This window comes from Larus michahellis, chromosome 6, assembly GCF_964199755.1.
Source record: "Larus michahellis chromosome 6, bLarMic1.1, whole genome shotgun sequence".
Lineage (NCBI taxonomy): Eukaryota > Metazoa > Chordata > Aves > Charadriiformes > Laridae > Larus > Larus michahellis.
This window is the reverse complement of record NC_133901.1, coordinates 36,036,318-36,062,858: the sequence shown is the minus strand read 5'-3', so window position 1 is coordinate 36,062,858 and position 26,541 is coordinate 36,036,318. Positions and strand designations below refer to the sequence as shown.

At 45.4% G+C, this 26,541-nt stretch overlaps 1 protein-coding gene across 4 annotated transcripts in view; it reads right to left on the bottom strand.

The window, feature by feature from the left end:
- The window catches only part of MICU1 (mitochondrial calcium uptake 1), a 106,526-nt gene that overhangs the window by 7,236 nt on the left and 72,749 nt on the right, over positions 1-26,541 (bottom strand). For all 4 annotated transcript variants that reach the window (XM_074592924.1, XM_074592926.1, XM_074592925.1 and 1 more), the window contains 2 exons: positions 9,637-9,774; positions 3,780-3,888 (listed from right to left, as the gene is read on the bottom strand). In XM_074592924.1, coding sequence (XP_074449025.1) covers positions 3,780-3,888; positions 9,637-9,774 — 247 coding nt within the window. The remainder of the gene's footprint in view (positions 1-3,779; positions 3,889-9,636; positions 9,775-26,541) is intronic.

Below are 26,541 nucleotides of genomic sequence, written 5' to 3'. Positions count from 1 at the left end.
CCCTCTCTGCCAGGGCACAGACACACACGCATCAACTCACAACAAATGTGACAACCTATGACCCTGACTTGCCTCTGCATGACACCAGATCTCATCGTTTGACAACTCCTTCTTGCAAATTATCACAAATACTCATCCAGGCTTTTTTTTTTTTTTTTTTTTAACATGCTCAAGAGAGGCTGTGGCATCTCCATCCTTGGAGACACCCAAAGCCCAACTGGAGGTGACCCTGGGCATGCCGCTGGAGGTGACCCTGTTGGACTAGAGGGTCTCTAGAGACCCCTGCCAACCTTACCCACCCTACAGGTGACCTCCCCACCCAGCTAAAAGGGTTGACTACATGGGATTACTCCAGAGGAGCGGCCGGAGCTGTGCCTCTATGGGGGACCAACTTCTTCCATCCAGCTCTGAAGGCAGATTAAAGCAAGCAGCAATTCCATGACAAATACCTGCTGCACTCAAAACTCACCTCTAACCTCTTTCCAAATTCCCTGCAGCCATTCCAAGCTCCATACTTCAAATAAAGCGTTCTTCCATTAACCCTTGCTGGGCTCCAGCCCTGCTCCAAGCCGGCCGAGCCACCGGAGAGAGTGGCAGGCTCAGGTGTCTCCCCTCACTTTGGCCCATCTCTGGCCAAACCCATCTGTGCCTTGCCCTGAAAGCACCAAGGAATTACAGCACGACTCTCTGCTGGCACCAGCAGAACAGTTGCTTGGGAAGTCTGGCTGCAGACAGTGGTGCCAAAAAAAAGAAAAAAAAGAAAAGAAGAAAGAAGAAAGAAGAAAGAAGAAAGAAGAAAGAAGAAAGAAGAAAGAAGAAAGAAGAAAGAAGAAAGAAGAAAGAAGAAAGAAGAAAGAAGAAAGAAGAAAGAAGAAAGAAGAAAGAAGAAAGAAGAAAGAAGAAGAAAGAAGAAAAAAAAGAAAAAAAAGAAAAAAAAGAAAAAAAAGAAAAAAAAGAAAAAAAGAAAAAAAGAAAAAAAGAAAAAAGAAAAAAAGAAAAAAAAGAAAAAAAGAAAAAAAAGAAAAAAAAGAAAAAAAAGAAAAAAAAGAAAAAAAGAAAAAAAAGAAAAAAAAGAAAAAGAAAAAAAGAAAAAAAAGAAAAAAAGAAAAAAAGAAAAAAAAGAAAAAAAGAAAAAAAAGAAAAAAAAGAAAAAAAAGAAAAAAAAGAAAAAAAAGAAAAAAAGAAAAAAAGAAAAAAAAGAAAAAAAGAAAAAAAAGAAAAAAAAGAAAAAAAAGAAAAAAAAAGTGCAATTCACACCCTCGCCTGGAAAGGGGAATAAATGAGGAGTTCGGCTCCTTTCCTGCTGCCAGCTGTAAGCCCAGGCTGTGAGAGTTTTCTACGTCATGCTTATGATTTAAGAGAACAACGAGCTATTACGTTTCTGGTAAAATGAAAGATGGACTAACAAATAATCTGTGCGTTATTCTATAGGCCATTAAAACACAGGTTTATGGCCCTTTTTAGAAGAAAAGGCTACTTAATTCAACACAAAACCGGTCATCAAGCCACAGCTGTTTGGTGCCATCTGTTTTTTTTCCTCTTAAACGGTCTTCTAAAATTATAATAGTTTTCTGCACTAGGTTAGCAGCAACTTATTTGATACACAAACTGTCCTCTTCCTTCCCCCTAATTTGATGAGCAATTTTCACATTTGTTGTTTTTTAATAAGCAACTTTGCGAAGGCTTGACTTTCAGAAGAGCACACCCCATTTATTGCTCCTTTGCTTTGTGGGTGCAATATCCAGATTCGCACTGTAAAGGGGTAGCGCGTGGACAATTTAGGCATGGGAGCACACAGATCCCTGCTGGAAAACCCAGCTCACACCTGCGTTAGGACACAGCAAATGCTCTCTTCACGCCTCCTGCCAGATCCGCGGGAGCATTTTGGGGTTGAGCAGCACAGGACGACGCCAGGGTTGACTGCCGTCAGCCACCAGAGACAGGCGAAGAGGGGATTTTCGGGATAACTCTCCTCTTCTGCCCAAGGAAATCTCTCCCGACAGCCGGGACCCTCAGGCAGGGACAGGGGTACGGGGACAGTGGAGCCCGCAAGCGGTTTGAAGCCACGTCCTGCGCATCACTAGCCCTCCCCGAGGCTTCTTGCTCCAGCCAAAGGACTCCTAGCTCAATGGCTGTGGCTCCAGCACAAGCTCATTAATTGCACGTAATTAAGTAGCTATAACACTGATTTACCAACTACCAAATAGTCCACAAATACATATTCCATGACCAGGCAATGACCGGTTTACTGCAGACACCGAGTAAATTGGATTTCCTGGGCTATTACCACCTGGTGGGGCACTGCAGAAAGGGCTCTGTGCAGCAGCAGCACATCCGTATTTCATACACGGTATTTCCTGCTCCTTTTTACTTTTAAATGAAAGGAAAAAACCTATCAGGTTCTTTTAACTTTAAGTCTTAAGATAACGTTGATGTAAAACAAAGAGTACAGATGATTTCCCCCCAAAACTCAAAGGCGAGGAGGGCTGTTGACACACGCAAGAGGAGAAGTGACACGTTTGACTCCCTTTGTAACTCCACTGCCCAAAAACCTATTTATGTCTTAATATTCCCCCAACAGCACCAGTCGAAAGAATAGCTTACTTTTGAAACATTTCATTTTACAGCTGCCTAAATGCATCAGCTTTAACTTTCTCATAGAAATGAGTTTCCACATAGCCTAAAAAACTTTTAATGAGTTTGCCATCCTTTTTTTTTATACTCCCATTCTGTTTTAGAAGAACAACTCTTAAAAAAAAAGATCTAGAAAAGCACGCACTTGTGACAGATCTTGGCAGCAGAGCTGGACTTTTTTTTTTTTTTTTTAAATGCCTGGTTTGTTTGGTTGGTTTTTTAATCAGTGTGTCCGCTCTGAGAATATACCTGGCATGGATTAGCTCAGAAAAGAAAAAACACGACGATATGAAGGAGGATATGGATTGCTCTGATCAATAAACCACACTATTACCAAGCTCCCCAGGAAACACCAGCTCTGAGGTTTATTCAGCCAGTCCCCCTCCGGCCACGCACAGCCTCTGAACTATGGGTTATCTCCTCTGGACAAACTTTAATGGTCAGCCTGGGACCTCAGTGGGATTACAGTGCTCCCCCTCCTTCCCTCCAGCACACCTGGAAGCTCCGAAGGTGCTTGCTGTTACCTGGAGGTCAGATGAGAAATGCAGCATCTGGCCACACAGCTCTTCTTGCTAAGCAAAGCTGCAACAAAACAAGGTTTGAAACGTTCCTACCACCAGCTCCAGTGCTGGTTAGTGCCTCTGCCACTTCAATCACCCAGACCTCTACAGAAGATAGAGTTTGCAAGAATACTTCTTATCATACTGCTTGTCTTTGCCGACAGTAATTTGTACTTTATAAAAGGAGAAAAAGCCCCCTCACTCCAGAAGACAGGGATGAAGAAGAAACACTGGTGTGCCTGTGCTCTGGTCCCAGGGTCATCTTGCCTCTGCACACATCAGGCCTGAATGGGCCTGCTGAAGATATCACCGTGATATCAGCCCTTACTAATCAGTCACTATGAAATCACTCCTTCCTAATCTATTCAGGCTATATGTATCAGCCTTTAATTCCCTCTATATCCATCCAAATCCCTCTTTATCCATGGAGGTAGCAAGTTAAACCTCTCATTACGGGGAGGAACTGCAATTCTGGTATATTTTTAACCTGTCAGCCAGGCTCAACACCTTCCCGACTCCAAAGGCACGGCATGAGGCGCGCTCCCTCAAGCTTTCAGCACCTGTCCGTCCTGCAAGCTTTAATACCTTTATCAAGCGAAGCTCCAGCCATGTGGTAGAAGCTCAAAGCTGTGTCCACGTCATTTATGTTCTTCAAAAAAGTGAAGAAGTTCTCCACCTCCTCAAACGTCAGCCCCTAGGAGAGAGAAAAGATGGTCTTACAGTGATGAGAAAAAGGAGATTGTGACAAAACCTGGATTATGAAGTGACACAAAGGCACAATGCCATAAGCCAGAGGGGAATTCATCTGCACACTCAAACCACTCCCACCTTGGCACCTGCAGATAAGGTTTGTGACCCGCACTTTTGTTAACCACCTCTGCTCCTCTCCCAGCCCCACCAGTGGTGCGCTGGGAAGGGACTTCCCCATGCACGGTCAGTGCTGGCAGAGACCAGAAAGCATCTCTCTGGCCCTCGCTCCGCAGCCAGCTCTTGCCCAGAAGAGCGGACACTCCATGAGCCTGTGGCGGAGATGCAGGAGACCGCTGCAAGCAGCTTTGCTGATTGTTTTTCTTTTTCAAGCCTGCACACTTGCAATGACAATAATGAAATAGTCCAGGCGCTGCATGGTCTCTCCCAAGAGATTCAGGGATCCCTGGGGGGATCCATGTCTTACCCGGTGTGGCAGAAGGTGACACTGCAAACACCACAGTATGTAGCGATGTGCCCCAGTTAGCTTCACTGCTGGTGGCTGGGTGGCTGCGGGGCTGGATGGCCGTCTGTTCTACTTAACAGCACGGGGCTCGGTTCACCCTGCGACAGGCAAGCGTGTGCTTGGTGAGTGCAGACAGCCCTGCACTCATGGAGAAGCATCCTGCGAACACCCCACTTTATCCACCCATTTAGCATCAGCACGACTGCGCCGGGGCTGGGAGAAGAGCTGCAGCCTCCAAACTCCCCCACCACGGCCGCAGCTCAGAGCCAAAGGAGGAGGGAAATCATGGCCGTGGTAATAACCATTCGGCCTTCCTCTCTAGAAGAGATAAATCAGTTTGTCAAGCAGAGTTCAGCTCAGGCTCCTCCTGTCCTGTCTAGCACAGACAGACAGAGCAAGACACTAAAAGTCCCAACTCCAGAACACGGCATGGTTTCATGATCTGTGTGGAAGAGCACACGTTCAGTGAGTACTCTCAAATATAAACTTATATGATCTGCCCAAAATCTTCCCAACAGCTTCTAATCAGAAAAGAAGCCACCTACATTTTTTTGAAAGAAAAAAAGATTTTTTACAATCTTCTCATACAGACACAGTGCCTCTAGAATTGTAAGTGAGGGAATTACAGAGGTAATACTGATACTACTGCAAAGATTCCTCCGTTTTGTACGACAGATCGAGAGGAGAAAAGATGCTTGCAATCAGATGCCCATCCGGATGCCTCCCTGCTACGCGTTTCCTGATTGACGTGCTCCTGCCTGGGAGTGGAGCACTGAAAAAGTGGAAAGCCTGCAGGAACCAGGAGGCATGTGGCTGCTTTCAGGCCAGCAGAAGACTAAACCACCACTGTGCTGTGGTTTACCTGCTCTATTTGGGACATCTGAGCTTTGCAGCAGTGTCAACAAGGTGTCCCAGCAGCTATTTTAAGCCAAGAGCTCCAACTCTGTATTTTCCTGGAATTTCCCACCAGGAAATGGCAGATGCCAACAGCATTGCTGTTCCTGCAAAACGACCCCTTGTTTAGCACCAACACTGTGGTTGCTATTGCTTCAGCAGGTAACAAGGAAGGTTTACGTGCTCACACACGTACACTTGTGGTCCTTTCACCAGCTAAGAAGCAAAACCAATGACACACGGGGGTATCCTACAAATCCGGGCTTTCAGGTGGACAGAGATACCAAACCACTGTGGCAAATATGCCACCGGTATTATGAAATTTAGTATTTTATTGATGAAGCCTATAGTTGAGGCCAGCAGTAGCATTAAACAAATAATCCAGCTACCAAAATAAAAATATAATCAGAGACCGGGCGAGCCTGAGGCTTGCACCGACAGATCAACAGATGAGTGATCACCTTCATCAGGCAGAAGTCTGAGTTTGGGAATTTATCTATTCCTGATCGATGTGTTTGCCAGCGCTGCTCAGCTCTTCCCAAGTTATTCACATCTCCGTTGAAAAACCAGTAGATGTTTCCATTATATACTTAGAGGCTTGTGTTAATTTAGAATCATGAGAAATTGCATATCTGGAGAGGACTAGAGTAGCAATCGTGGGATCTGGATGATCGCTTCTTTCACGGCATTTATAGATCTAGGTGTTGATTCCCCCGCCTGAATCCTCCCATCATTTAATGGGATAATGTAGTGATAAATACGTAAGCCAGCAGACTGCAGAAATGCTCGTTAGCCTGCAAGACACACCTCCCAACAGCACAAACACCTTCTGCACAGAAAGCAGGCTTTTCACCTGGAAACCCAGCTTTCAGCTGGGAAGAATTACATCTCCCTCCTGCCCTCTGCCACCCCAACAGGAAAATACGCTGCACCAAACCCCCACCTGTAGAAGACGACCTGAATCACTCGTTTCCCAAGAGCCAGCTTGGTTTTCTAGCAGTTAGGGAGGCACAAACCAAAGACCTTGCTTGTAAATACTATTGACGACTCAAGTCCTTTTCACAAGGAGTAAAGCAGCTGTGTAGGTATGACTCAAGGGGGAGGATCGTAAGCAATTTAAATAAAGTAGAGCGTGGCAGCTCCACTGAATACGCAGAGTTCATGTACCCAGGGTAAGATGGGATTTTTTTTTTTCCCCCGCAAGAAAAATAAAAATGAAAGCAGATTATCAATTAATACAAGAAAACATGCCATTACCCAAAGCAAGAATGTAGAATAACAATGCTGGAGAATGGCTAAAGGTTAGGTTAAAACCAGAGGTTTAATGTTTTGGAGGCTGCCAGGGTTGCCTTGTGCAGAAACGGTAATTGCATCAGACAGTGAAGATGATGTTTGGCAGATTTCATAAGAAAGCACTTGCAAGGTAAACGGCATTTCCAAGGTGAAGCTCGCCGGGTAGGTTTGGTACAGTTACCACCATTGCCCTCCCAGCATCACACTATTCAAATTATTTCACTCCCCCTTTCTTAGGAAAGCAATAGCAAGGCAAAGCCCCTGCTGCTTTCAGCGTAGAGGGGAGTTACAGCAGGTTAGCTGACTGCGCAGATAACGATACTATCAAAGTATACTGTGATGCTATAAAAGTATGCCAGTAAAGTGTGAAAAGAAGGGATTTGGAGAAAAAATTCTTCCTGCAAAACATGTTTGTGTTGTAAACTGCTCTGACTTACAAAGTGTTCAGAGGCTGGAAAGTATTGGAGGATAAATGGCTTTAATGGTGGCTTTAATGTCTCTTTGAGGTCTGGGAGCCGAAGGGAGAGCACCGGCTCCGCTGCCCTTTTCTAGGAAGGGAGGTGAAGCAGAGCCCGAGGGAAGCAGCCGTTGCTCTGCGGATGTCGGGGTTACAAACGCAGAGGAAGCAGCAACGCCAGCGTCCAGCTTCTGCCGTTTCAAGAGGGAGAGCGCTCCCCGGCTGAGCACTCCATTTGTTTACCACGAAAACTTCGCAAGCGCGTCCCTGAATAAGTTATGCAGAAAGCTCGAAAGGCGGTTAAATGTGATTCCGGTCACGGCCATCCTATTTCTAAAGAGATGGGGAAATGTAAGGTCCATAAAAACACTGACAGCCACACCAGAGTGATCCAATAAAAGTACATCAGTGTAGTTAGATAAAAAGTGCTGCACACAAATCTGCAAGGGATGCGGGCTTCTAAAATATCCCAGGGGGGAAAAAAACAAAACCAAACCACAAACTTTCAAGAAAAGGTTCCCTTGTATAAAAGACCACGCAGAGTTAGGCAGCAGGCTGGATTCTCCATGACCTAAAACCTGCTAAAATGGAGGATTTCAGTACCTGGTTTCTCTAGCTCTGCGTAAGCATTGACTTTGAGCTGCCCTGGCTGTCAAAAAGGCTTTTCTGCTTCCAGCACAAAGCATCTGGCACTCCCTGCCTCCTTTACAGCTCCTCAAACCATTAAATATCTTGTCCTTGTTAACAGAGAGGCCATCTCGTTTGAGGATTTAGGGTGTTTCATTCCCCCCACCCCCCGGGTCTAAGGGATCATGTGTTTTCCACCAGTTCTCTTTCTTGCAAATGTCTTTTTTTTTTCCTCCTGTTCCCCAGTTTCTCCCCTTGAAAACCCTTGGAATAAAGAAAGAAAAAAAGACTTGCTCTGAATATGGTTAACTGGAAATAGAAACACAATTTGGCTGATTTGGAGATGAGGAATAACATAAAAACAAAAAGTTCTTCCTCTGCCACAGATGTCAGGGTCTTGTCTTACACATGAAAGGACGCAAACATCTGCTGTAAGAAACCTTCTAAAATAATTCTGCCTAATTTCTCATACGCCCATATATATTCAATAATATATATGTGTGTGTGTGTGTGTGTGTATGTATATGTATATTATAAAAAACCCAAATCACAAGAAAAGAATTGACATTTTGGGAATGTGAACAACAGAGCTGATATTTTCTGTTAGACACACATCACAAGTAATTTTTCCTACGAGAAATCAAACTATTCCTGTTAAAACTCAAGGGGCACAGACGTATTGGAAAAGCCAAATCTGCAGCCTCTCGCTCAAAGATCAAATAATTGCACACAACCTTGGCAACATCACTGGTCTTATTTAAGCCGATGACAAAGAGCTTGAGAAGGGAGATTTCCAAATGTTAACACGCAACGTGTCTCAGCTCCGACAACATGTTGCCACCATCTATTGATAACAGTCCTATTATTGAGCCTATTTTCCTACAAAACATGAGGGAACCTGCAAAAAACTGCTCTTTTCTGGTACCCCAAGGCCACGAGAAGCTGCAGATACTGTGGCTCCTCTGGCAGGAATGCAACTCTGAGCGTGGCCTTTTGGCTTGCTTACAGTTTCTTCCAGTTTTTAACTTTTTTGGCACTATTTGCAGTTAATAGAGCCCTATTAGTCTACCTGCCCGCTGCTTCAGTACGCCCAAATCCTCCTCCAGCACCACTGAAAGAGGGAGAAAATGTGAGCGAAAAAGTCACTGGAGTGACTTCATATGAACTGAGGATTCCTGCACACCACAGAAGTCCAGTTATGGCCTCAAAGAGAGACAAAAAAAGGACTAGACCCTGGCCAACACTTGCGTTTTATAACACACTTTGCATCTAAACAAGTGAAGGAATAAACGCCAGTTCTGATGTTCAGGGAAAGTGGCTCTAAAACAGTCAGACCGACCCCATATGCAGCCAAAGATTTTCCATCCATTCCCATTTGGGCGAATTGCTTTTTTATAACCCAGTTCATAAAAGAACAATCCGTCTTTATAGAAGCAGACGTGAAATTCTAATACTGAAGTAATTTAACAGCCCATACTTGCCTCACCTGATAAAGCACGTCCTTCCAGTAGTCTTATTCCAAGGTCTCTCACTAAATGAGCAAGTGTAGGATCTGCAACCTTATTCCTCTCTAAATCATGAGTAATTCAAATAATTTTTCACATAAGTTCAGAACTAAATAATAAATGGCCCAGCCACAGCAGCTAATTAATCCAAGGTCGAGCCAGTAACTAGGAGCACGTTTTCCATGTTTATTCTGGCTGCAGACCCAGGGTGCCATTCAGTGAATTGAAGTTTTTGAAAATTAAAGTGCCCGTTTTTAATAGGGACAAGGCTACACCCTCATCTGGACCCTGACTGCCACACTCCCACCTCTTCCACCTCATGGCAAAGCGTCAATTGCCTACAAAGTCAGCCTGTCCCCCCCACACTGCAAGAAAAGGGAAACGGTTTACGTGTTTCTCAGCGGGGCGCAGAACCGGCGGTCCCCACCGCAATGTCCCGGATTTGCCACCCACCTCTCCATCTTGGAAGTGCTTCTTGAGCTGCTTCAGCATGACGGTGAGCTTCTTGGACTGCACCCCGCTGTAGGCCAGCAGCATGCTGCCGAACTGCCGCTCCGTGATCCGCCCCTCCACCGGGTCGTGCCGCTCAAACTGGAAGGGGACACAAAAAATAAAATAAATAAAAAATAAAGGGAGATAACAACAAGGCTGCACAGCGGAGAGCTCCATCCAGGGGAAGGGTGTAAAAAGGCACTGTAATAACAAACGAACACTGCAGGAAACACTGCTGAGGGAGAAATCCGCGATGTATTTGAATATTTGCTTCCCCCAAGACTGTCTCCATCAATAAGTCAACATTCTCCCTATGCGCTATTCCTTGGCCAACGTGTAGAAGGAGTCTTTGTACCTCACCCTCCTGGTTTTATCTCTCAGGGGGACAGCGTTTGTAGAGCTGGACTTGACAAGGCAGGATGATTACTTTAACTTGAAACCAGGCTAACTGTTTCGAAAGGGGTGAAAATCCAGAACAAATACTAAGGTGTTCTTCACAGGCACTTCCAGCTTGGACGTCTGAATAAAGTGATAAAAAAATCGGTGCAGGACTGAGCTAAGGTGCAAGTGTGTGCTTAAAAGAAGTATATGTAAGAGCGATTCTATGATTGCTATAAAGGGGGCTGATGGTTAGTAAATCGTGATAGAAAAATCTTGCAAAACCTAAGTCTCATTGTAGCCCTTCTCTGCCCCAAGCCCTGTAGAGGTGGATTCAGCAAGGGAAGGTTCATGGAGGTCTCCAGACCTCACCTTCCCCAGTCCCAAAAAGCTCATCTTGTCCTAAGTCCCTTACGAAGGTGGCTGTGAGGGTCCTGCAGAACTTCCTACAAGCCCTTCAGCAGAGAGAGGTCTTCTCCGTTAATCCCTCTTCTCCAGCACTAGTTAATGTTCTCCTGGCTTTCGCTGCAGGGGAGAAGGGAAGAGCAATTGTCCCAACTTGGGAAGGCACTGGGTTTGAGCCCCACATCTCTGCTAGACAAATAACGCAGATTTCAACTTTTCCATCCCCCCGCCCACCTCTTTGTGGCTCTAGAAACATCAGCGTTAGACTTCAACCGTCTTCGGTTTCACAGATCTCAGCATTCAGGATCCCTTATTTGATTTCCTTCAAATTTATCAGAAACCACCTGACCTACGCTATAGCTGATCACAAGCCAGAAGGTGACATTTAACAACAAAATTAATCTTTAAACTCCTACGGAACAACTCAGTATCACTGACTTGACATCGTATTGCTTGGTGAGTTAACCATTTCTGCCTCAATCACTCTTCCGTGCTTAATCATGCAGCGAACACAAAAGCCGGCAAGGTACCCAACTGAGATCAAGGTGTGGAGATGAAACCTGGCAGATCCACCAGCCTTGCTTTCAATCCGCATGGAGACAGAGCTCCAGACACGGCTGCCTATATACGCTTTTAATATATACACTTTTAACTACACTATGTAACACCTAGGCTGCTTGCAAACCAGCTGTTACCATTCCCAGGCTAACTCCAAGTTGGGCGTAAATATTTTTTAGTTATTAGCATAGCGGCCAGACTTCTGCTGCTTTTCCCAGTGGGATGCCAAGTGATTCCAACTGCATTTGAAACGGATGAAAGGCCAGGACTGGAGTGGTTTGGATGGAATACGCTGGCAGGAGGCAGCTCCCAACTGGACAGGACTGCTTTTTAGCACCTTGGGCTTTCCCTTGAGTGCCCCATGCAGTATTTTGGGTAAAAAGCTGGCACTTCTTTTTACTGTCATCTGATACAGATGTTGGGGTTTACTCACGATACAAAACACCGGCCTCTCCCCTTCTCACATGCTGGGGAAAGCAGAGGGAAAACTCATTTGGAGAAAAAGTACGTGTTCTTCATTAGGAAGCAGAGGTAGTCCTTTCTGCCATCTTTGAAGAACGCAAAGAAGTTTTACAGTACCCAAGAGACACAAAAATCCGCAGTCAGTATAATTCCAAAAGCAGCGCTGATGCTTTCTTCTACTATAATATTCCTCATTTAAGCCCAAAAGACACAAACAGTATTTTTCTACCAACTACCTTCAATATCCCAAATTTTAGCAGTGCGTGAGACAGAAACTTTTATTAAAGGACAAGAAATGGGTCCAAATATCTCAAATCAAGCTTGTCAGTGGTGAATGCGCTCAGAAAAGTCTTGAGTCAGCATCTGAAAACCTGGCGGTCCTCTCCCCCAGCCCTGCATGGAGGAGGCATCACTGTGCAGCTCCACAGGGTCACATCACACAAGCAGCACAGCTCCCTGCGCTCTGGCAGGTGGGGAAATAAAAAAGGGCCAACTCCTCACAGCTTTTTTTTTTTTGGAACCGGGCATTCAGACAGTGGTCAGATTTGCACTACCGGATGCAAAAAAAGATAAGAAAACAAAAATTAAAACAAACTTTTTACCTTAATTTCTCTCCTGACATGTCTCACAGAAAGCCTTTTGGTGCCACCTTTAACATAAGAGAGCAGGATTACTCTCCAAACGCCATGCTGAAGAAGTCTTAACAGAAGCATGACGATGAAATGCATCGTTTCAGCCCAGCTTTTCTCTTTCTTTCCCATTTTCAGCCGTGGCACCGAAATATTCAAAGCCATTGGCCCACCGCTGCTGCAGAGCGTCTCAGTGAGCCCTTCAGCTCCTCTCCCTCGGGCTTTCCCAAATAAAACATGATGAAAAACACCTGTGGTTTAAGGATTACCCGGGGAAAGTAGGTACATTAAGAATAACGCTGTAATTTCCAATCAATGTTTGCAGCCAGGCAGTTGGGAAAAGGCAGACAAGCATGCTTTAAGCAGGATTACTCCTAAAATTAAATGCAAACTAACTTCTGCATCTCAAATGTCACTATTGAAAACGGATAAATTATCTTATTTAATGGCACCTATTACTAAATGTTTATAGCTAGAGAATAAGCAGTGGGGAAAAAAATACTTATTCCTCCTGTGATTCACTTTCTCAGCTTCTGATCCTTGGAGTTTTAGGGATTTCCTCAGTGGGAAGCTGCAGCTGGACCGGTATGTCTAAACAGCCATGTGACAAATTTTTCCCCCAAGAAGTTGCCTGACGCCACTCATTAATCCTTTTGCATTATGAAAACAAAGCGTACTGGCCCAAAAGTTTCCCAGCAGGTATCGCTGGCATGCTTCAACCATCACTCATGCAAGGAAAGTATGGACAGGGCTATAGTGAAACACACAAACTCTAGGTTTGGGCAATCTGGTCCAGACCAGGCACCAGGGATTCTTCTGCACTACAGGGAAAATAAAGAAATTGCCAAGTGTTACTGCATCGGCTGTCAAAGACACGAGCCAAGGCAGGCAGGGAAAGCCTTTCTGGAGGCAAACCTTTCTACAGCGTCTCTTAAAAATAACTCCAATACACAAGTACGTGGATCTCACCGGCTCTGAGCAGTAGTATCGAAACGCGGAGCACAATTAACATGCTGATGCTTGCAGTATTTTTTGCGTCTTGCAAAATTTATTGAGAATAGAGTAGAACGCCCATCCTACTGCCATAGCCCGAGTCTTGATCGCAGCAATAGCAAGAGCCTCACCTGCAGTGGACCCACTGCGTGAGACAAAAGAGCTTTAGTCTTTTATCGCACAGCTGGGAGATTGTATTAAAGGACAAAACAAAGATAAAACAAATCTAAGATGAAGGAACTAAAATAACATATTTATACAGACCTCTTTAAGTTCAAAATCGTGCTGAGACCCTGTGCATAAACCAACTCATTCCCCCTCCCTGTGGCCTCCAAACTGGTTCCAACTTTTAATTCCTGCAGGTGGTCGATCAGGTGCAGCGATGAGTCAAAACACCATACAAATATTATTCACAAGAAATAAAAAAAAGCTTGAAAACCGTGGAATTAACGCTTCTTATTCTGGGTTTATCTCACTTTGAAATGAACACCTCTAACATTAAACCAAAATGCTCACAGATGGCCAAAGTCACTTCCTGGCAACCAAGCGTTACGTCCTCCCAAAAGAAAGCCAAGGGCCAGCCTAGAACAAGCAAGAGCTGGTCAACAACCAGTTTCTAAATTCAAATATAATCACCACTGAACTGAGAAAAAGCAAAAAAATCACAGAGATGGATAAAGAAAGTCCCAAACTTGCCTCCAAGCTAGTGTCAGACACATTTAAATTAATTACAGAAGGGATGAGCGGGGGATGTCACTTAAAGACGATGCAGAGAAAGAAAAATTTTGGCGAGAGAATCCTGCCTTTTTTTTCCTGATACATTAGCAATCGTGTTTATTCATAAAGAAACTTGGCTTCAAGTAATTTGTGACTGGAAAAACCTTGATTTCAGCTTTCAAAACGAAACCAGCTACCCCTGACACCCCCCTTTCCCACCTCCCTGCCTGGGAGCAGAGGTCCCACATCCGTGCTCTCCTGCCTGCTGGAATGTCTTCTTGCCTACAGAAGACAACTCGCCCCTCATCGCCACTTGAAAATGAAGGAGGGTGTAAAAGCCTACAGTAATTTTTCAATCAGTACTTAATACATGGTCTACAGACAGCGTTAAGTGTTAAAATCCCCCAGGCATTTGAAGAGGCAGGAAAAATAGTGTCCTTTCCCAGGTGATCCCAATCCTTTGCCTTCACGCATATGACATTACTGTACGGGTTATTTTTCAAGTCACTCAGAGGGGGGGAAACCGAACCCCGCAAGGATGGGATGCAGGGCAGAGCATGCTGAGATTTATTATAAGCAAACAAGTCCTCCAACAGCCTTTTTCCCTTTCATATATCTTAAAGAAAGGAAAAGCACGACCAAGGCAATTGCTCCGCCGACATCGCAGGGCACCGGCAGACACGGGACAGAACAGCTCCCATGCATGACACCCACCATCAGGAATCTGGGGAGGGAAGAGGGGTCCTACCGCCTCTAAACTGCAGCCCCCAAAATCTATGCACACACCACAGATGGCTGGTGAGTCCAACATCTCCAGAGCAGCTTCCAGCTGCAGCCACTTGGTGCCAGCAGCGGATTCCGCATCCACACGCCAGCAAGGATACAGTGAATAATGAAATATAACACTCTCTGGTGTTCTTCCTGCAAGCCAGGACGCCTGAGATGCTGAAGAAATTAGCCTAAAATATAATAGGCAGTATTTTGAAACTCATTAAAAGCCAGCAAGGAAATCAAACGTGTTTATGGAAGGGAGAAGAAGGCAGGAGAAATAGGGCACTATTAAAAAAAAAACTTCTTAAAAACCAGCGAGCAGTGTATTCTTGTGAAGAGACCACCAGCACTTCACTATCCCACTGCCAGCCTGACCCAGCTTCGCTAGCCCAGACCCAGTAGCCAGTCCATACAGAACATTAGGATACTTCCTACAATCATTTAAAAGACTACCCATAATCTTAAACATGCGTTAAATACTCCCAACCCTTCCAAAAAAATCCCAATCAGACAGGATGAACATCTTCATGTTCCTTTATAAGCTGAAATGTGGGTAAGCTTCCTTCTATCTTAGCTTTCTCTCTGAATAAATAACGCCACTCTCTTTTCTTCAACACAGGGAGGAAAGGCTTCATCACATGAGGAGAGCAGAAGGCAAATAAACAGACAGTTTTCTCTGCTTACACATCCCCTTAATTGCATAACTTTATAGAAAGGCAATACAAGGATCCACCATAAAACAACGGACCCATAATCCCTCCTCTGTTTCCAGACTTCACTATTTTTTCCCCCCACTAACTCAATCCACTTTCTCCTGCGGGAAATCAAATGCTAGCTTCTGAGAAGCATCCAGCCTGAACCAATTCAGAGACACCACCATGAGAAACATCTTTATTCCAAAAAAAAAACAAATACGCTGGAACTTCTTAAAACACAGACGTTGGCTTCCTTTCATCTCTCCTTCTGCCACCACCAGCTGCAAGGCTCATTGCTGGGAAATTAAGCAGCTCTGATGATGGCTAAGGAGCCATCTGGCACAGGCAGGAGGACCTCCTCTGGGTCCTCCTTAGCCATGGAGATGGGCCATCGCAAATGCTGCCCCCGACTCGGACCATCCACCTCGCAAATGTAGACTTTTCCAATCTGAGAAACAAGGGGGAAATCAGGAAATGTCATTGGAACCAAAGGTTTAGGGTACAAACAGTGTCGTGTCCCTGTGAGCACCGACGTGCAGCCCTGGCACACCATACATTGGGGAGTAAGGGCTGAATCACCCCTCCCAGTTCAGGCTCGATGTGGTGGGACACGTGGCTTCAGCTGAGACACGGCTGTGTTTTGGAAAGAAAATGTAAGATGAAATTTTAACTTGCCCCCAGGACATCTCTTCTCCAGAAGAAGGTCAAGCTTAGGTACCAGACACTCCTCAGGGGAAGACTTCTGATTCCAGCCGACTCTCCTCCCGCATTAAATTTGTCATAACCAATAGCATTAACATGGGAAATTTCTACCTAAAACCCCAGTGCTGAAAACCCTGTCTAATCAGAGGCTGCAAGTATAAAAAACTGCTTAAAAACCAGCGAGCAGTGTATTGTCATCACTGCCACCAGACTGAACTACGCAAGAGAGCAACACCAGCTCTGCAAATGCCCGGGGAGGGACATCAGGGCACCAACACCTTCGGAGAGGGCTTAGCACCACCGTGCAACCACAAAGGGATGTAAAGACCTCACGCTTGAGAAGCAGGATTCCTCTTCCTTCCTAACCTGCCGTCGCACATTTGGTCTTTTCTTTTCCTTGCTTTGTTTGCTGAAGACGACGGTTAAAATAACCATCATGCCCTCCCAGGGGCTGTGCTGGGCAGAGGCTCAAACGCCATTTCAGACAAACCGAAACCAGCACCAAGAGCCTCGAAGCCCACAGATGGGCAAGGGGAACACCCAGCTGTAACGGGATGCGGCGCGATGGAAACGCAGCTCGGACTTTCCCTAAAGCAACGCCAAAAGAAAAAACAGCAGTGCCTCCCCTGCTGTTCGCCCAGGTGCAAAGAAAGAATACAAAACATGGTCACGCCACAGTTTTAAAGTGGATTTTAAACACAAATACCATGAAGCATAGTACTCCTGCTGGGCAAGAATCAGCATCTTCCATTTATAATGTTCTTATGTTTTCAGAAAGACTCCTAAATCTAAATTCTGTAAATTTGATGTAGGTATTCTTAAACTTCAAACTAACTACAGCCAGGCATCCCGGCAATGTAACTTCTATCCCTTTAGCAAAATACCTACCTCTATTTTAGCAGGCTCTTAAATTTCTATGAAAGCTTCTCCTATAAACCAATCAAATGAACTACGCAATCCCTAAAATCTCAAAGCAAGCATCGAAAAAAATAAACGTGTGCGCGCCACTTCTGATTTCCAATTGAGAGAGAAAAAAAAAATCTACAAGGACTTTTGGATGGAGAGAAAGGTGTTGAGGAATGATTTTTGAGCTTATTTATGCTGGCTAAACAAACAGCAACGGCAGAAATATTGCTAATACTAATTCTGTCAGGTTTAGGGGGATTTGAAAAAGGTGAGCTGTTCGGAGTGCCGCGATGTAGGTAATAAGGAATCCAAAGGGTCTGGGAAATAATGATTTGTAGGGTAATATTCAGATTCACAATATATGACCCTTTAAAGTGGTATTTGCTCACAGCTTTATTTGACAGGCTGTAATACATTATTTATCTGCAAACTACTGCAGCACTGGCTCTGTTTCCTGTTCTGGAGAAGCAAGCTGCCAGCATCTCTTGTCAAGCTGCATATACAACTATGACAGAGGGGGGGAAAAAAGAAGAAAAAAAAAAAAAGAGAAAACACCGTCCATCTTCCTAAACTCCAGCAACCTCCTCCGTCCAAACAAAATTTAATATATTTAGGAGTAAGCTGTAACGCTCACACAGGCACCAAATCATTGACAAAAAAAAAGAAAGTGAGGCAAAAATTTCTAAAGGCTTTTTACTTGGAGAGATCAAAGGTTTAGAAATATTTTTATTTTTTTTTCGTAATTACTCTGAAAGGTTCCAGTGCACATGGATCTAAAACGGTCCCAGAGGCTCCCTGCCGGAGCAGGGCACGCTGCCGGAGCAGCAGACGGCACCCCAAAATCCTCCAGTTCAGAAACCACTTCTGAGCCTCATGAAACCAGCCAGAGCATCCGAATTATTTAATTGTCCATTAACCGCTTCCCCTACCTTGGTTCCCTGGACTCAGGCGCGGCTTGTACAGCTGGATTGGGTCAGGAAGAAACCCTCCCAATGCCACCAGCAGCGGCTTGAGTCTCTTTTTTTACCTTAAAAAAAAAAAATCCTGTGAAAGAAAAGGGAGCTATTTTCATGTGAGAAAAATCAAATCTTCCGCACGCTTGCCCTGTTGGCACTCTCCCTCTGCTCTCCAAGAGCAGCTTAAGCGACTACATAGCAGCCAGGTTAAAAACGTATATCCGCCAGCAGCAGCATGATCCCAGCACACCGGGTGTCTGATAGCTGCTTTTGAGCTTTCACTGACCTTGGCGTGCCACCGCTGCCTGCGAAGGGGGGGGGGGGAAATATTAATTCAAATCACCACCCACTTGTTACGCTTTAATGAGCAATTAAAAAAGGTTATATAAAGACGGCCAGCACCTGAAATTCCTCCTCATGAATCAAAATAACTTCTTGCCAGCTCTGAGAATATCTGCATTTTGAAATTTCAGGCGGTGGAGTTATGAAAGGAAGGAAACGTAAAGGAATCAGTAATACTAAGGGGAAAGGACGCATCTGATAGATTAAAGGGAAGCGCTTGCCTGGCTGCCAGGATGGAGAGGGGAAAGAGCCGGGCAGCCACTTCCCACTGCTGCTCTCCAGACCTGGCTCCTTCACTGCCATTCCTGCCCTCGACAATGCTCCTGGCACCTCGGCGCCAGGAACGGAGCAGCTTTTCTGATCCTACCCACTCACTGAATGAGAGAAGAGCAAAGTTCAGAAGCAGTACAAGTTCCCAGCACCCCCCGCGTGGATACCCAGGGGATGGCGGAGCCACAAGGACCAGAGCCAAACTGTTACTCTGAAATACACAAATAAAAATCTCTATGGAACTGATGTACACAGTTTTATTAAGAAATACAGCGCTCTCGCTGCCTGTTAAGAGTTTACGCTGTTTCTGCTTGACCTTGGCACTCAATTTGCCAAGAAAAATAAGCTTGCAGCAGTTTGATTGAGCCTAGCAGGGAAAAGGGAGTGCCTGCGTCCTGCTCCCGCATCCCTAACATCCCGACAGACGTGAAGTCGGGAGATGAAGCACAGGCAGGAATGCGGGGAGATGCCCAACAGCTCTGTCTTTGGAGCTCGAAAAGGGAGAAAAAGAGCAAGAGGATTAAAGTTCATATAGCAGAAGGACAAGGGAGAAGTCAGATACCTGCCACAAGAATTGCGCATCACAAACTTCCCAACCATAGATTTTAGCGTGCTGTTATCATGCAGGACTCAGTTTGTATTTATTTTGGGTCGTGCTTAAGAAGCTGGCTGGCATTCTCAAGGAAGCGCAGCAAGCCCGTTGGGTGATAAACGTTTCTTTTTTTTTTTTTCTCTCCTGTGATTAATAAAACCCACTGCCCACACTCCCATAGTCACTGTACTTGAGGGTCCGCGGGAAGATGGAAAACACGTAGCCCTAAACGTCTGCTTTGATTTTTGTCATCTAGCTGGGACATCGCAAACACCGCAGTAACAAAACAAAGCCGCAGAAGCTTCTGAGATGGTCCTTGCCTTTCCCACCAGCACGAAACCCGGCACCAGCACGAAATCCCACACATGTGCTGAGCTTGCCAAGCATGGGCTAGTGCTGTCCCCAAGCCTCCCTCTGCATGGAGCTTATGTGCCCAGGTACCTCACCCAGCCATGCCTCTGTGGTCCCAACATGCTCACGCAGATATCCCCAGCCTCTTGCCCATCTATTTTTGGGATTCCCTGGCGCCTGGTAGACTAAATTGTGCGCACATGAACAAAAGTGTCTATGGTAACTAGCTTAGCCCTTCTACTTTACAGACTCGGCGATACAAACCTCCACACACGCTCTCGTGGCAACGTAATTAATCAAAATGCCACCTTTGGGATTTTATTTGCAGGGGTCCTACCAAAGACTCTGCTGCCTGCGCGAGCGAGTGCAGGGCTCAGCACGCTGCACTGTGGGAGCTCAGGACCAGATTTACACACGCTTCATAAACCAAAGGAGCCCGTTGTTACAAAGCAGAACCCTCCACTGCTGCTAACGATGCAATAAATAGAAATTCCAACAAAACCCTCAAATGGCTTCCCCTGCAGAGCCGCTGCATCAACCACATTTAAGTCACCCGTTTGAAATGTAAGCAAAGTAGCAGCAGATACCATAGTGAGTGTTTTCTCATCAGGCGCTGCGATGGTTGCGTTAATCATAGAATCATAGGGTTGGAAGGGACCTCTGGAGATCATCTAAGTCCATGATAATCAGTCCATGAAGCACCCATCCCAAATGAGGAGATGGCAAAGCTGCTCCTGGGTGTTCCAGCCATGTCCCAGCCATGTTCACAAGCAGCTGCAGGACCTCGATGCGTATGTATCATCACACCCATATCACTCTTCTGGAGCACTGACTGTTTTGGTCTGCTGACCGCAGGAAGGTTCTCCTCTTGATGCTGGGTACCTGCTCGGTGTCACTGCCCATAACCTCAGCATGCCACTGCCAGTCGCAGTGCTGCAACCGCTCACTTGTCACTGCTGGTGGGGCGGACCCAAGTCACAGCTGAGACACCACTTAAGAAGGGGCTGCCTGAGTGCTTTTGCTTGATTTCAATCCAACAGGTATTTTGAAGACAACGGACAGCACAGCCAGACATCGTCTTCCTGTGCTGACGTAGGCTGAGTATGGAGGTGACTGAGCACCCATCACCCCTTGAAGCACAGCGGGCAGCACCCTCAGGATGTCTCATCAAATATTTCACAGCTGGTGTGCAGATGCTGGATGCGCTCTTATGGTCCTGAGCACCCCGGTCACCCCACAGCCGATACCTGACTCTTCCTCCACCTTTCCACATGAAGCACTGGGCTTGATTTGATTTCGCTGGCACAGATGATTTCCCCACTTACTTTTGCAGCCTGTACTGGGTAGGAATCAGTTAGGAATAGTGTTTATGGTGTCTTCCAATGGAGGCACGAAGCACAGCTTTCGGTACCTCACCCATGACGGGGAACCACCCACTGGCACTCTCCCTTCTTAATGAAAAAAGGGACTGAAATTCAACCCGTCTTATATTTAAACTAACCTTTTCCTGGTGCGCATTTCAGCCTTTCGTTACCTGCTCTGTCATTACTGATTGATGAAAATGACTCACCTCAGTTTTCTTTACAGTGAATCCTCATGTTTATTGAGACAGTTATACCTCCCTTCCGCCTTTCCTTTAAGCTGCACATGCCATGGCCTTGTAACTTATTCCTATTTTCCACATTTTTTTCCATACTAACATCCCACTCCGCATTCTTACCAAGTCTTTGTCTTACCGACACTGGACAAAAACTGAATGCCAGCTTTTCCCCAAACCCTAACTGAGACAGTACGGTCAACCTGAAAGCTTCACGTGACCCTTTCCATTCACATGCCAAGACAAAAGCAGGTTGCCAGAAGCTTTGAATGCCACCAAAGACATGACGAGCTGTGCAAATGATTTCAACGGCTGTCTAGAAATTCCCAGCTTACACATACGTATGCTGGGCTGGGACTCCTTAACTATAGAGTTCGCTGACATTAAACTATTTACGGTGGTCAGATGATCCCATTTTAAACCGGAGATGTCATAAAATTCTATCATCCACACCTTCATGGCTATCCATCACAAAGTCATGGTCACCAGCCTTATTTCTGTTCCCTAAAACTTCTAACACATTAAATGTAAAGAGGGAGCATATAGATCTGTGGGAATGATCCTGATAACTCCTTTCTCCGTGGCACTAAACCCATCATGGCTTTGTCCATCCCTGACTCTAGTAAGGACAGGCCGAGAGAGTTGGGGGGGGTTCAGCCTGGAGAAGAGAAGGCTTCGGGGAGACCTTAGAGCCCCCTTCCAGTCCCTAAAGGGGCTCCAGGAAAGCTGGGGAAGGACTCTGGATCAGGGAGGGGAGCCATAGGACGAGGGGGAATGGTTTTAAACTGAAAGAGGGTATATTTAGATGAGATCTGAGGCACAAACGTTCTGCTCCAGGTTTTTCTTTGGTTGTCCTTAAAAGCAGCTGTTTTTTAATTGTATTTTCAGCTTATTAATATTCCTCTCTCTGCTCTAATTCTGTGCTTTACCAATTCCGTCTCACAGCAGCCAATGCTTGCCCTTCACCACCCCCGGAGCTTGGATGCCCCCCTCCCACCATTAACGACCCAGCTCCAGCACTTGTGCTCCCCAGGGCAGGAGCTCTCAAGCCCTGCGGTACAGCTTACCGAGCCTGGGCCCTCCCGGCGCTGCGTCCCCACCTCACCTTCCCCCTGAATCGCTCATCCTCTGGGATGAATGGAGGACCCTGTGAGGCACACTTTAGGCTTTCTGCACTCAACGATCAGGTCATCCTCCCCTCCTCCCCCATGGCATACTGCGTGGTTTCAAAGAGGCGCATCCCAGGTGACTCAAACCATTCCTTAACACCTTTACACATCAGAGATGTCCCAGTGAGAGACACCTCGGGTAAGCACTGCAACCAGGTCACGAAATCACTAACAAAGAACCCAGGCAATTTTTTTTGTATCTGCCACTAACTGCCCCATTAAAGAGACAACTTCACAAGTGCTGGTTTGGCTTTTCATATGTAAGGACCATGTGAAGGAAGAGAAAGCAAGTAGGGGACTAAAGAGGAGATGTAGATATAGAAGATATAGAACTAGCTATAGAACTGACAAAACTATGCAAGTATACAAAATGCATTACAGGATGCAGAGAAGAAGGAATTAATTAGAAAAAAGAGAAAGTCTTACATCCCCCATCATTGTTCCCACAGTGGCCAGGCCAGCAGTGAAGCGGACGGTGAGTGGATCAGCAGGTAAAGGACAGCTTTGTGAGACAACACAGCTAACCATGACAGAGACTGCCATAAGGGAGACTTAAAATAAAAGTGTCTCGTTAAAGTTCGATAGCAAATTGACCTCCAGAGAGTCCAAGTTCGGGGCCCTTCCTTACAAAGCTTGGCTAAACTGACACAGCCAGACTTCATTTTTCAGGCCAGTCAAAACTATTTATTTAAGTGACTCTTTTCTTTCACCTAAATCACTGCAGCAGATAAAGATGCGCAACTCATTACTGCAAACTTTGTTGCCTGTGTTAACAAATCACTGAAAGTCTGTACCAGTCTGCAAGCCCACATAAAAACAAGGCAGAACCCAAAAAATCTTGTTTAAGCTGTGCTTTGTGCCTCTACTGGAAATGCCGTAAACACAGCAGCTTTTAATACTCGGTAGAGGATTACTCAGACACCAACAACCCAGCACTGGGACTCAGAACAGAAAGGCACTTACAAACTCAAATTATTACCCTAAAAACAGATTGTGAAGCATTACAAATGCCTTCTGAAACCAGAATATTCGTTAAGAGAGGGTTGAGACCCCAAGAGATCTAGGACTTTCTAACGAGATTTGTGCAGATGGAAGAGCATCCATCACCCCTTCTTCATAAAAACCAAGCCAAGCAACAATCGTTATTGGCATTGGTCATGAAAACACAAGTTTCCAGGGTAAAAAAGTTTCTCTTGCATCACCTGTTACAGGACACGTAAAATCAGCGATTTTGTGGATGGCAGCAATGACGTGTGGCACCTTTGCCATATTCTCACAGAACCCCATTTTACTTCTTTTTGCTCCAGAGCTTGGAAGACCTTTTGCTTGGGAGGGGCACCCTTGAGCCTTGGGTAAACAACGATTTGCAAAGATCCCTCTGTTTAAGCATAGGGATATCCATCTGCACAAGGATCTGACTCTTCAACCTAACTGGCAAGCTCCTCCATGGGAGGCTGCATCCCACCAGCCCAAAGTGCAGACCACAGTTCACACCAGACTGAGACACGGGGTTGCTCAGAGCTGTGTGGCACAACCTTGTCTCTCCAAGACCTGCCATCTCCCGCCAGGAAAACACCCTCACAAGGGGCAGGGCGGGATTAGTACCTGCTTCACCAATTCATCAGAGAACAAATGCCCTCCGCGAGTAACTGTCGGGGAAACAAATGTGCTATAGAAATCTCACTGCAGGCAATGTGGAGAAAAATATTTAGTTACTAAGGTCTTACACCATAGGCACGTATCCCACACTGCTGGCAGAAAGGGGCTTGGGGAAACAAAAGACTAAGTATGGAGATTAAATCACTGCTATTAGCAGGTTTGGGGTTGCCTTTCAGGGCTGACACAGATGTGGAGAACAAAGGGCTAACATGTCTCTTTTACATGATTTACAGAATCACAGAAAAATGTAGGCTGGAAGAGAGCCACGGGCTGGCTGGGACTCCTCTTGCTCCACCAAGGACACGGGACTATCCAGGACAGACACTAACAAGCAGAAATAGCAGAAACGATGATGTCAACTCCTATCCATCTTCCTAACTTGCAGAGTACTTTCACTCAAAAAAATAATAATTTTTAAAACATGCAACGTTCAAGCCCAATACCACCTGTCCTAACAGGACACGTTATAGCTGCAGTGCCTGTCCAGACTAACTTGTCACCGTTTGTCACGCTAAAAGACAAGAAGAAAGGAAGTCTTTCCACAGGCGTTAATGCAAGGCAGCGTGGACAGAGTAAGAAAACATGGAGGACTTTGCCAGCAGCCTGCCCCATTCAGTGGGTCCCTGTGTTCTCAGGGCCACCTCGCAATGCAACAAGGATGCCATGGCTTCCTCCAAGTAGCCAAACCATGAAAAGTTGTAATAAGCCGTTAAAAGCTTCTCCCCTCCCTCAGGCTGTGGTTACTTTTCTCATCCTTGCCTTCCTGCAACTGAGCTGATTGCCGAGTTTCCATAAAACGATGGAAAATGTACTTTCATCAAAGAAAATAAGCAGAAGGGAAGCTAAACCACCAGGCCACGGTTACTTAAACATGCTGTCAGCACTTCAGCCATAAAGAACACTGAAATGCTCAGGGCTTGGTCTGATCTAATTCCTCTGAGAAAGTTTCTGCTCGATCTTAACAAGAAATATTCAGTAAATTTTGGTATGAAAAAAAAAAGAACTAAAATCAGTACGAGGAAAGTGGGTTTACATGATCAGAAACTATTGTTCCACCTTTAGTCAGCAGAAGAAACTGGCTCTCAAGTGTATTAACTGCAGATATGCCTGGGTCCTGAGCCGAAGGGAAAACAGCTGTAAAAGAGGTCTTACTTAAAGTAGACTTCTTTTGGAAGAGAGAAAGCAAGCACCCCTGTTTGAGAGCAGAGGCACTGTGTCACTTGGGGGCTGCACCATGCCCGGGAGATATTCTTCAGGCCTGCTCACGGTGCATTTCCCCAAAGCCTTTTCTGGAGTTCAGACACCGAACATGAACAAAAACTGTCTTTTAAATTACCATCCCAGCTTCAGACCATGTACAAATTTTGCTAAGCCAGCAAAGGACTAGTAGATGAGGGAACAAGAGTTCAGCTGAGCCCCTGGCAGATCCACCACCAGCTCTTTTCTGCTCCTTCTTGTCCACTGGTAACGGCAGCCATGCCAAGAGAAGGATGCAGTGATGATCTGCACGGGCAGTTGAGCACGAGGCTGATGAAGGACCACTGTGCTCACAGGCTCATTACCCAAACAGACACATAAAACAAAGGAAGCTGTTAAAAATCCTGAGTAACCTGAGTTACCTGAGGCTCTGTAGCACAGTATTTCCTAGCACCAGTTCTCATGTTCTTCTGATTTGCACGGGTCAAGGTAAATACTTGAGGGATAACTCTTCTCTGAATTACCACGTGTTTTAAGTGGCTGAGTTCATTAGAGCACTCCCTGGACAAGGAGCAAAGCAAACCCACTGGACACTTGTGTGAGAAGCCACTTAACCATGAACAAACACATCAAATGTGAAACAAGGAGAGGAGGTGGGAGATCACGTCAAAAGAGATAAAAGCAGAAGAGGAGAGAGGCCATGTTGCATAATGCCGAGGACAGAAATAGGCCTGTATTGCCTAAATCCATGAGAACTACGAACAAAAAAATCACGTGCTTTAGTATTACGAACTCAGGAAAACATTAAGTCTGGCAGAACAGAACTGTTACCTTTGCATAGGTCAATTTTTCTGTTAAAATGAGTATATAAAAAATGCCACACTCGGCATGGTACTGCGCTCAAAGGTTCTGTCAGGAATTCAGTAATGATGTGCTTATGATAGTCATTAGCTTACCAAGACACAAATATCTTGTGCTGTCCAGAATTAATAAATAACTTGTTAGAAAGGCAACTAACATTCACCAGAAAGACATACAACTGACTGAAATCACTAAAAACTAAATTAATATTAAACTGTTGCAGGAGGAAAAGAAGAACAAGTACCAAGAAACTGAAAAAACCCCTATTGCTTTGTAATGAGACGAGTGGGGACCCGTGGAGGGAGCACAGGAGCAAACGTGGCAGTGGGAAACTGGAGCAGGACGGCAAACGAGGATGGAGTAATCTCTATTCCTCTTCCCTTTGTGTTCCAGCTCACCTTTCTTAACCTTAAGAAGTATTGCATTTGTTTTCAATTTGTAGAGGTGTTGAGGAATCGATGCTTTCCAGTCCAAGGAGATTTTCTTCAACCAACCTACTCCCCCTGCAACTGCTGAGCCACACCACCCGCTTTAACGACCAGTTACATAAAGTCAGCGAACTGGACAATTACCTTCATAAAAAACCTTGAGACAGTTTCTAACCTAGATTCGTAAAACTCCAAATAAAAAAAGGGAATAAATTCAAGTTAAGTTCA